At 39.9% G+C, this 12231-nt stretch overlaps 1 protein-coding gene across 6 annotated transcripts in view; it reads left to right on the top strand.

Annotated features, from left to right (window-relative positions):
* The window catches only part of FARP1 (FERM, ARH/RhoGEF and pleckstrin domain protein 1), a 581296-nt gene that overhangs the window by 552501 nt on the left and 16564 nt on the right, over nt 1-12231 (top strand). For 3 of the 6 annotated variants that reach the window (XM_085622106.1, XM_085622108.1, XM_085622107.1), the window contains exon 24: nt 3551-3714. In XM_085622106.1, coding sequence (XP_085478232.1) covers nt 3551-3714 — 164 coding nt within the window. Of the gene's footprint in view, nt 1-3550; nt 3715-8257; nt 8470-12231 lie in introns of those variants that run through there. The other 3 variants (XM_085622109.1, XM_085622110.1, XM_085622111.1) reach the window with 1 other exon arrangement.

Genomic DNA, 12231 nt, shown 5'->3' on the forward strand with positions numbered 1-12231 from the left:
TTGAAATTTAATCAATTTGCCCTGCCTGGTCCCATTGAGGTTTCTGCTGCATGACCCTGCTGTTGAAGGTTTGATTTGGCTGCACGTGAAGCTCGGCTGCAATAGACGGGCAGACATGCATGATGGTTTTCACGGTTTGCCTTATTTCCATTTTGTTGACACGTCATCATAACTGCCATACAGCGGGTTTAATATCCGCAAAGAAAATATTTTGTTCAGTTTCTATCTTTGGTGGTGAACGTGCACGTTTTTGAACAAGTGATAAATACATTTATGTTTTGATTACAAGACAAAATGTTTCTGTGGTTCAGCCCAGGTTTTAATTGAGTCTTTACCAATTATTAATAACTGTTTGGTCTTCTAAGAGGCCTGCTGATTCATTCAGCAATGAGTTCCTGAAAACTGTAAACTTGATAGGTTAAACGCGTTGAAACCATTTTTGAAAACTCACTGTGAAAGGCGTATCTTCTTTTTGCTTTCATCTTTGTGTTTTTCGTTATTGGCGTACATCAAAAATAATAACACGATGTGTGTTGATGAAATATATTGTACAAGCAGCACTTTTAACAAAAATTGGAAACGGCCCAATTTAAGCAATACTATCTGTTAAGACTAAGGCATATTTAAATATAAAGTAGTGATTTCATTAAACTGCTTACAGGTAGCGGCTGAATTATTGGTACTGAGATGCAGAAAGTAAAGTATTGGAAAGAGGTACTATTAAGTAACAAAAATCACTAACACAGATCCAAGAATATATATGTACTTGAGAATATGGCTGAAAGAGGAAATCAGTCGGGGAGCAAATAAAATTATACAAATCAATTAGGCATTTTTTTTTTTATTTAAACGCTTTCTGCCATGCTGGGAATCTGATAACGTAGTTAGATCCGCCAAAATGGCTGCAGTGGGGATGTATCCCCTCTGAAACTTGATCAAAAGTTCAAATTGCCTACTAACAAAAGAACAAACATTAAGGCATGGTCTGTGGTGGAAATGCCTAAATAATGTATTTTACCGTTTGCAAAGGTTGACGTTTTATTGTGTGTGTGCTATGTCCCATTTAACAGAAACTGCTATAGTAAAAGCTGGCAAAAATACAAAGTGCAAAAAAATTATGCTGCATTCTTGTCCCGACTAGTTTCACAATTCCTAACCCTGCAGGAGACACGATTGTGACCAATACCGAGATTGAGATTTAGAAATAGTTGTTCCATATATTGAAAAGCTCAAACATCGGTCATTTATGCCTAGCTCGGGACACTTCAGGAGGTGGATAACGTACCTGTTGGTCAAATGCTGGAAACCAAGAAATGTCATTGGAACGACCCGGGGTGAGATAGTTATTAAGCTAGTAGGAAATGTGTTGTAAAACTGTAGAGAGACGAGTTTTTCTTAATCCTCAACATTTACACGTAGCTAGATAGACGGAAGAAGATTTTGTTTGTGCTTACATTTTGTTCTAGAGTCAAGATTTAGTTGAGAGGCAGTTGACTGAAATAGTCACCTGAATACCTAGCTGTTTGTATTTGCTGCCATTCAAGTGAGTAATTGTGTTGGCTTGAACCTTAATAAGGTGGCAGGGTGGTGTTAATAGCCAGTTCTAAGCCTTACATATAAGTCAGATGTTTGACAGGACAATGAGATTTGTCTGTCTTGACTTGAGAACATCTCAGTGTATTACTGTACAGAATGTCTTCTTGTTTCTTTGTACAAAGGGTGTTCTTTGTGTTCAAGGTGGTCCAGATTTGTCTTAGGCATGTAGGTTTATGGACCAGCATGGAGAGCTAGCAATCAAAATTTGCACTTGGTGAAACATTTTTGCTTCTCAGATTTTACTTGATTTATTTTGTCTTAATTAGTCTCTGCTTTTTTTGGTGGTCGGATATGACTGTGAAGTAAATCAGTTTGTGAATAGAGCTGTCCAGGCCTTATTTCACTCCTCTTTCTATTCAAAGTATTAACTACAAACATTTGGATGCAGCTCTTTGAAAGTACACTGAAAATGTATGACTCGATTACTTGATAGGTTTTATCTGTTGAAGCACCATGTATTGCCCTGGGTCCTTAATTTGGTTTTAGAAAATAGCCTTGGTCGATTCCTCTCGGTTTACTTATTTTGGTGTGAAAAATTAGATAACCTTCAAGATTGCATTTCTGTTGGCTGTCATTTCTGTACTGGGGTTAGGGCGAATCCTGTTGTCAACTTTAGCTTTAATATTGTGTCAGGATTGACAATGCAACAGACTGTCTAATTCAGGATTTCTACCCCTATTCCAGTGCCCACTTTAGTACTTCTACGACACTAGTCAAATTGACAGGATGCTGTATAAAGAACAGTGCCTACAACGTGCTTATTGCATTGTTTTTATAGCGACAAATGTCGTAATGTCTGAATTTAATTTAATGTAACCATAATTCAAATAGACTCATCCACTGTTAACGTTTGTTCCATAATTGGTATCTATCATTAGAACAACCAACCAGGATATCTATCTGAGCTACCAGATTATGGTTAAACCCACACTTAATGTTTTTTAGCTTTGCATTTAAACATTTTGAATTGGAGGCGGTTGCAGGATATTGAAAGAAAAACAGGAAAAAAGATAAACTGTGAAAACGTTGCCTCACGCTGAAAAATTCAAACAAAAAATTTGCACCACTATCTGTGTAAATATATGAAAAGATTAGGAAACGGTTGACTGGTGAAAAATGAAATTGTTTCCCAATTGCCATCAGCAATCTAGGTACAAAATCATATGTTACCAAAAGTTTTTAAAAGTAATTCTTGGCAACAGTAGTCACGCTTTTTCTGGGAAAATGCTAAATTACAACTTTGTGATAGCTGAAATAAAATCTGACTGTATTCATTTATAAAAAACATTTCTGGAGATTTAGAAAAGTAGAGTGTATTTGATGAATGCAGATGTATTACATTTTGACATCCAGATACATCTAATTTAGTTTAAAGCAAGAAAAAGCAGCAACTTGTTCACGGGTATGACACCATGTTTTCGCTTGGTTTGTGAATGTGATTCACAAAAATTCCAAAATCTCAAAATACCAATGTCTCTTTTATTTTGTGTGTCCCTTTCCACAGCAGTTGTAGGTATCATGATTTTTCTTGAAAGAGAGATTTAGTAGAGGCATTTCAGAAGCAAATAATTTATCAACCGAATGCCTGGGACGTCGAAATGTGAGAACCTGAGAAATAAAAAGCCTGAGAAATGTTCTTGATGATTTAGGGAGCAAATGTTAGGGAATATGTGTGTCATTATTAAATCGCAAAGTATTTTCTTATGAATTTAACAAGATTGTTGTGTTTTATTTTGCCTGGGACGGAAGCAGCTTTTATCACCTCTTCTAGCAAAGATATCCAGATTTAAGAATCATTGTTTGTTCTTGAACAAAGGTTTTTGTCTGATAAAGGTGGTAGCATCAGGACATTAATCGTGAATTTATTGTATTTTACTGGCTGACCATCATCTTAACATGCATGTTTCCAATACTGAGAAAAAGATCAAAAAAGAGATGCTTTTTTCCTGATTAGAGTCTCCGGACGAAACAACGATAGACCAGGAATCTGAGGACGACTTGAGTGCATCGCGCAGTTCACTGGAACGGCAGTCCCCTCACCGTGGCAACACTACAGTGCATGTTTGCTGGCACAGAAACACCAGTGTGTCAATGATCGACTTTAGTATTGCTGTGGAGGTAGCTGCCTCAGTCGCACAACACACACATACCTGCATCTCAAGCGAGAGAGACCATATGTCTTTGATGGTTTGAGTTTGCTCTTCCAGTACTATTTGATGCTTAAAAAGGTGGCATATTGAATTTGAACTTTGAAATTGACACAAAGCAAACATATATAAAGCTTTATTTGTCCTATATGGTACCGTGATGTTTCTGAAATATCCAATATAAGTAACTTACCACAAGCGCCAATATTTGCATCGAATTGGAATTGTGCTAAATCTTGCTAGTTGGCAAATTTGTTACTGTGCATAATTCTGTTTTACACTGCACAATTGTTATTACTTTCATTTTTTCAACATGCTTTATGCCACAAGCGTCTTTAGTTTTCCAATAGAGGCACAGCTATCACCATCAAAAATATTGTCTCTTGACATACGAGATTGCAGTCATGTGTGGTTATCCTTTTGTCGTTAAACATAATTCACTTTCTTTACCGCAGGCCTCCTCTGCTTAGGGTCTCACAGCTCTCCATCTTGTCTGCCTATTTCTCTCTCTTTTCCAAATCACGTATTAAAATTACAACAGGTTGGTAAAACAAGTAGAAAGTCAAGGAGCTAAACCAGTTTTATGTGGAATATTAAGACAACATTTGTCCTTGGTTCAGATCACTGTTGTGTACATGAAACTACTCGTAAACTGATCATACTTGCGATTTTTACAAAAGGTTTGGAACCATAGCACAAGTTTGCCATATTATTATTGGCTTTACCTCAGTGATTGGTAAATTGGTTTAGCTCCTCTTCTAGGGTGTCTCTTGAAGGTGTGCATCAGTGGAGAGTGTCTCTAGGTTGCGTAGTGCTGAAGTCTTTTCTCCTCTTGGCGTTCTTGTTGGAGCATGGCACATGGATAAAAATGCACTATAGGTTTTCCTATGTGCAGTTTATTCAAGCTGAGGTTATAAGTTTTTTAAATCAAAATAGATTTAATTTATGTTCTAAAATGTCACTTTCTGAATGATATATTAACCGGGCCACTTCCTTATTCTGCTCTTAAGGTCACAAACAAAGACTCCACTGAAAGTCTTAAGAGTTGCAGATTGTGATGACTATGCTTACACGTGTCATGGTAATCGTCTCAAGCGCATTTTTTAGAAAATGTTGTGAGATATTTTGTTTATTCAAGAACCCCAGAATTCTTACCGGTTTCCTAGTGCAGTGAGAAGTAAATTTCCCAGAAGTGACTTCATGCATGCATGGTCATGATGGTGTGCGCCCTGGATACAGAGTCCCAAGCTAGCCAAGACAATCGCAAAATGTCTCCCCCAAAGAATTAAACGTAGGCATAATGTATTTATAGTTACTTTTTGTAGGAAAATGTGTGGTATTTGTCAACTCCATAACTAATCACTGTTTAAAATGTATATTGTGATTAGTTATGAAAATGGCCACTATCATCCCTAGAGCCCCTCAAAATGGAACCAAATGTACGATTGGGCACAAGAATACCATTTCTCGATTTTGTTTAACCTCATGTGAAATAGGCATGAACATCCTTATATTTACTTTTTCCCTTTACCGTCTGTATATGTTTTCCAGTTTTTAGTTATTCCTAAAATATGATCCTCTTTTCCTTCTGAGGTATTCCTTTCCAGCGTCGCATAACTCTTCCCCTTCTCTTTATGGAGTTTCCTTTTCAATTTAGGGCAGAATTCTGGAATAAAATGTGTGAAGATGCATATCAAGGGCATGCACCAGCGACTGGATGGATTTATGGATATTTTGGGGGCTCACAAAACCCCATTGGAGTCCCATATCAATCTCATCCGGGTATCTCCTGTGGAATTTCGCAATATACCTTTCTCCGCAGAATTTTTTTTTTTTCGGGTGATGTAACAACCTCTCCTTGTACCCTCATTTGATAACAGGATGGAAAGGGTTTGTCCTTACCTTCACCCACAAAAAGACAATCCTTCTTTTTATAAACTATTTTTGTATTGGCAGTTTGTAAAGAAACAAAACAATACAAGTTTTTAGACCGTTATAAAGCTTAGTGTGTGGGCAAAAGCCCATGCAATCAAGCAATCTATCACTATCACCATCACAGACGGGGGTGACTTCATACATTTGAAAACAAATTGTAATCCCGGCACAAGTGCGCTATCAGACACACTTGAACATCTACACATTGGGTAAAACTGGCACCTAACCCCTTTAATTTTTCCACAGGCTCTATCCCTTTTCAAATTTATGTGGGCAGCCAGGCCCCTCATATACATATCTTTTGGTGCCCGTACACCAGACCATGGCTTTTGGTCTGTTTCGAATGATGGGCGTGTGGCCGACCCACATAGTTGTGCTGATTAACGTCGGGCCACCACCGTGTCCACCATGCAAAATATTTATATCTAGTACTCTCCTAATCTCAATATTCTTAGGATACACGGTTACTGAAAAAGGCAGTGAAAATATCGCAATAGTGTTCAGGCATCCCATCACCTCAGTCCAATAGTCTTTGATTTCCTGGCTGCCCCTTTTGTGTTTATAAATGTGCCCTCCGGACCACAGCCTCGGAGGTATTCCTGGGTATGGGCATGCCCAATCTTTATCATCAGTTATTTTCTTATATATACTGTATGGAGTATGTTGAATTACATTAATATAAGCCCTGCCCTGATCGCGAGATCCCTAGGGCCCTGCAGTTCGTTACTCCAGTCTTCTTCTGTTAAATCCTCAATATACCATTCCTGTGCTTCTTTCATTCCCTACATTGCCTCTGGCAGGCGAATTATTGTTAACCTATTTCAGCCACTATTCGGATTTCTAGTGGGTTACAGGAAAATAGTTTTTGACTCTTATTTAAGTTTCTTTGTGGCTGTTTTCAAGAATGTTTGTGAACACCCAGACATATATAAGATTGTGGCTGTTCACGTTCTTTTTGTTAGGCAAAAGCTCGAAGATGCTCTTCAAGAGACGAGATGCTAAATGATTGAATTTTCCGTAGGATTGAATCTTATTTAGGGGCAGAAGCGGCCACTGATCGGACTCAATGATTATGAATCAGGGATTCATTCATATTCGCTCTCTCTCTCTCTCCCCCCCCCCCCCCTCCTCTCCCTCTTTATCTCCCCCCTCACCTCCTTGCTGATCAGTTGTGCACAGACAGATTCCTCTTACGTTTGCCCAACAACTTGATGAATCCAGTCCTTGGTCTGAATCTCTCACTTTCGTTAATTACCAGGATTCTCGTTTCCTCTTTTGTTAATTTCCCCTCATCTTTTTTTGATAGTGTTCCTTTTCCCTTTGCGTCTTTTCGCCATTTTTAAAAATATTTGATTTTGTAGCAACTTTTTTACTCCTGTTGTCGACTTAGTGTACTTATTCCTGTTTTCTTAAGATGCTGTTTTAGCTCTATAGTTTGTTTCTTTTGCCTAATCTTTTGTGATGGATTTACCTCTTTTCTAGCTTTGACCTTCACAAGTTTATTCATTTTGGCTGTTTATTTCTATTTTATCCTCATTACCTCTTGGCCTCGACTGGTATGTTTGCAGCACTTATGAAGTGTAGATTCACATTCAGTGCACTCTTCTGCATGTATCCTTCGATTGGTTTATCAATTCCGTAAGCTTTCTTTTCGCCACTTCTCTTTGGTATTTTCTTCATTTTCTTTTTGAATGACCATTGCTTATCGTCCACTGACCCAAATTGTTTGTGGCAGTTTTTTTCCCTCGCTGACTCTGTTTGGTTTACACTTTCGTTTTCAATCTATCTGGTTAACTCCCTGCTCACTTTCGGTTGGGAGTTGCAGGTCCCCAACATTTTCTGTCTTGTTAGAGACAAGGTCAGTTTCAGTACCAGCCAGGGTACTGTGGTGCACGTATCCCCACTCATACCAACGGGATGTAATAATTGGATAAAAACAGACTGGTTAGGGACATCTAACATAAGTACGTGAAACGCACCTTTTATTCCCGCATGCAAACTCAAATTACTTAACTTGTCATTTCAAACTTTCCTTAAGCACTTTAAGCACACAGAGGTAGACATTTTGATGTAAATTTTCATACAGAAGAACTTTACCACAGACAGCAGTGTCCTGAACAGTATTTATTTGGGCTGGGTCTGTGTGAGTAAGATGAATAAGGAAATCGAAAAATGTATGGCCACGACATGTCGTTTTTCCATCCATCCGTAATTGAAGGTGCCATGGTTGTGTCCTAAGAGACATTTTCATGACCAAGAGGTTGTGCTGAGTTCTTTGATAACTCTAGCCGCAGTGTGTGGTAACATAAGTCACTCTAGTGTCTTTTTGTCAATGCACTATCCGGATGCTCCTATTTCAATGAACTTACATCTTCCCTTCGATGTAGCTGTGTATTCAACAAGCCACCTGGAGGCACCTTCCAAAGAGGCATGACCTTCTTTTAGTGTTCTAGTTCCTGCAGATAGGCTGATGTCATTGTGCTCTCATCACTCTGTGTATGTGTAGCTTTCACTCCACCACTGCAGTTTATTCTCTGTTTCTTGTGTCTTTCGTCCCTTTTCTGTCTTTTGTGTGGTAGAAGATTCTCTCACTGTCAGTGACTGTACCTCGCTGCCTGCTGGACTGATCAGTTGTCAGCGGCCTGTTACCATTTCACATGTCTGCTGGTACCGAATGCAGAGCCTGTCCTTTCATGATATCACCAAGAGTTATGAGGTAAATCAATGTATGCCTGCAGCTTATCTCCACTTCACCAGGCTCCAGAAGAACTTGTAGACTAACCCAAGCATCTCCAAGATGGACGCATCGAAGGAAATGTCGAGGGAGGTTACAAAAAAAGGGAATCATTTTGAGATTTATTCTTAAAAACAAATTATCCAGAGCTGTGTCGTGCCTGGGGCGAGTGCTGTGCCACTTTGCGAGTGTGAGTGCTTCGGGCTGGACTGTTACCATTGGAGCAGGGTCAAGACTGATTTGCATATGGCTGGGTCCAAACTGAGGTATCATGACGTTCAAAATAATGATGTACTGGGATGCGGCCCTGAATAATTACCAATGGCTGAGATTGATTCAAGTATTCCATCCATCACTTTTTTATTACACCATTCCCTTAACTCGCCCTTTCTACTTTCTACTTTGCAAGTGTCAAGAATCAACTTTTGCCAGGACAAAAAAGCACTTGATCCAGTGACACTGGCTCAGAGAAGGGAGAAATATTCAGCATATTTCCTCTCAATCTTGTGCCTGCTTGACTCCTTTTCTGCACTGTCCCCAAGAAAAAACTTGGAGCTTGGCGATGCACATCACATATAACTGTTCTACTGGTAAAACCAAGAACTGACTCCACTTCCTTCCTATGTACAGGAAGGCGGATTTGTTTTAGCAGTCGATTCAGCTGCCCGTGGATTTAGGTACTAATCGAGCGTTGCTGTTTTAATTCTCCTCATTCCAGCCCGAAGGAGATCACCATTCCATCAAAGCTAGGGTGACCAGGTTTTGAGAGGCAAAAACGGGACAGGTCTGACATAAAAGAAGGACTAAAGACGTTAGTCTCACTTTTATATCTGGAGATATATACACAGATTTGCAAGACTACATATACATAGCATTAGTTATGGCTTGACCTCCACCCTGAACCCCCCTACCATGGCTCTCTGCTGGGAGCAGACAGCGGAAAGGCAGGCAGAAACAGAAAAATTACTTCAATTATTTCAGGCTTTGTAGGTGACTGTGAAAGGAGAGCAAACCTTTCACTGATGCCTGGCTAGAAGATCTGACCCTTGTCCCAAAAGCGGGACCTTTATTTAAAATCAAAAAAAGGGTCGGGACACCGGAACAATCCTCTGAAAACTGGGACTGTCCGGGGAAATCCGGGACGTCTGGTTACCCTAATCAAAGCCTTGCATGCCCTTAATCTTGCTTATTCGTTTGGGCTGCAGCACCTGCATGCTTTGGCTGTTTGTGCCTTTTAGAGCAGAGACGTTTTACAATATATGTGGTCTTTGCCAAACCCTTTCTTAAAGGTCGCTCTTGGCCCTCTTTGAGTAGAGGACCAGGTCATTTGTCATCAGCACGACTTGGCTACACGCCCAGTCATATCATTCTCAGGCTAGCGCGTGGTTGCTCCGTTCTAGGCATGCTCAATAAATGAGAGATTGTAGATGAAGTGACCTTGTCATTTCAGTAGGACAATGACTCATGAATTTGCCTCCTCACAGCACATATCTCACATCAGTGACTACATCTGCAGCTGTCTGGTGAAATCTAAGTCTAAAGTTCATTTTCTTGTAGAGTCTGCTTAGGCAGAAGGCCAATTCTTGTGATTGATCCATCATATCTTATTTGGAAGAGCAGTGAACTACAGCAACACTCAGTCTAGTAAAAGAGTTCCACAGGGCCAAATGATTTACTGCTGACAACCACCACCAATGACACTGCTCCTAACAGTTCACCTCCTTTTAAGACTATTCATTTTTATACCCAGTAGACCTGAAACCCCTTTGCATGTCGCATGGTTGTGCACAGTTGTGCAAATCTGAACTTGGTGATGGCTGACATCGCTCTTGAAAGTTTTGAGGCACATTTATGAAGTCAGTCTTCACAGTGAATGATCAATGCTGGCACGCAGATAAATCAAAACGATGCCTTGCCGGAATTGTGCTAAAATGCTACGATACCCGATAAGAACCAAAGTGAATTACAACCTCTTCTCATGATATGAGCACTTTAGAAATGTAAAGCCTGGTAGACAACTTGGCAGGTGTTTCAATGTGGCTCCCAGTTTCCTTCACTTTGAAATTTTACAATGTGCCCTGAGAAAGGTACCGATAGATGTGTTGCACTGACACCGATGTACAGAAGACACACAGATGTGTGTACATTTGTGATCACTAAATTGAGCAAGCACAGATTCACTTCCTGATACAAAACCCACCAACCGGTAGCTGTACGCGGGCAGAGTTTTCATTGTTGGGTGAAAGCCACAGGAGAAGACCGTGCAAGGAATGGTGGTCAACTTGGGTAGCTGCAGAACCAAGCAACATCCTAGTTGTGCACCTTTTGGCTGTAGTTAGCTGGAACTCCTCCTGTTTAAGTGCAGGATACTTGGCCTAATCAATTGTTTTACCAGAAATAATGCAGAATTAGATGGAAAGTACTTGGAATATGTTGTATTAGAATAGTTTGCATCCAAATAGACTCCCAACTTATTTACTTTACACACCAAAGGGATGAAAAATTGTTCACCTGGATTTGAGAGACGTATAATTCAGACAAAGTAAAAAATATCTGCCAATAGGAGCAGCCCCGCTTTACATAATTTAGGCATAGCCAGTTAGTTCTCATCCATACCTAATCAGTACCTGCACTTCACTATAGTTATTCTTGTGTGAAATGTGGCTTTTTGTGCGTCCAGTGTAACATTTCAAACCAAAAATCTTCAGAAGCGTCATTCTCAGGGTTTTTAAGGTTGTTCCAGCCATGCATGTAAAGGAATGTGAATGCAGAAATTGCTGTTGACTCAGCATCTGAGAAAATATTAAAGTTTTTTTGCAACTGAGGATAAATCCTATGAGTGTTTACTGTTTGCGGCTCTGTTAACTTTCATGTTTGCGGTGAATTGTGGATTTTCGTTTCTGGCCTCGTTGGGTGAGCTATAAACATAGATTATTGTTGGCACTGAGGGTGAACCATGGACATGGGTGTATGATGTTACTTTGGATTGACCATGGATATATGGGAATGATGTTACATTGGGTGTTTCATGGACTCGGGTGAATGATGGTATAGTGGATGAACCATGGCCGTAGGTGAACAATGGCGCATTGGATGAACAGTGGGCATACGAGAAAGACGGAGTACGACCAAGAACTGTAAAGGACATCCTTGGACTTGATTTGACCTTCCTCCGTTGAGATAAAAGGGGAAATGACTTAAAATGTATGACTCCCTTAGGCATGTTGGACTTGGCAGAGAGAAGTGTGCATGTATGTGTGGTGTGAATGTGTTTCAAAAGGGTGGGGGAGATTTAACAGCTCTAGTTTGTTTTTCTAAGAACAAATATCAATGCTCTTACTGCAGCGTTAGTTTTTTTTCTTATGCCCGGTTTAATCAGCGAAAGCCTCAGTCAAAAGCCTGCTCCTATTGGGCTGTGACTTTTCCCTCTTTCATCAATGAAAGTTACATTATTTAGACAGTGCTTTAGTTGTCTGAAACTCATTAAATTGTTTTTCCATTGATAAGAGATATGGTGAGATTGAGTCCTTTCCTGGGATATTTGGCCATTTTCTAATGTTCTCTCCTGCATGCTCCCCTCTTTAGTTAGAAGATCCTGTATGTCCCGTTTCTTCTCCAGCTTCCCAAAACACCAGGGACATTAGTGCCCTGTTTTTGGTGAAATGGGAACTTTATTGGGAATGCCTCAGCGACACTTCATTTTCTCTAAGAACTAAGTAGATTGCACTGAGTGGCAACAGGTTGCCACCAATTCTATCTGGTGCAGACACAGAGAAGAAGCACTGGCGCATACCTAATGAGCAACCTTTTGATGATGGC

The sequence above is a fragment of the Triturus cristatus genome, chromosome 8 (genome assembly GCF_964204655.1).
Source record: "Triturus cristatus chromosome 8, aTriCri1.1, whole genome shotgun sequence".
Classification (NCBI taxonomy): Eukaryota; Metazoa; Chordata; class Amphibia; order Caudata; family Salamandridae; genus Triturus; species Triturus cristatus.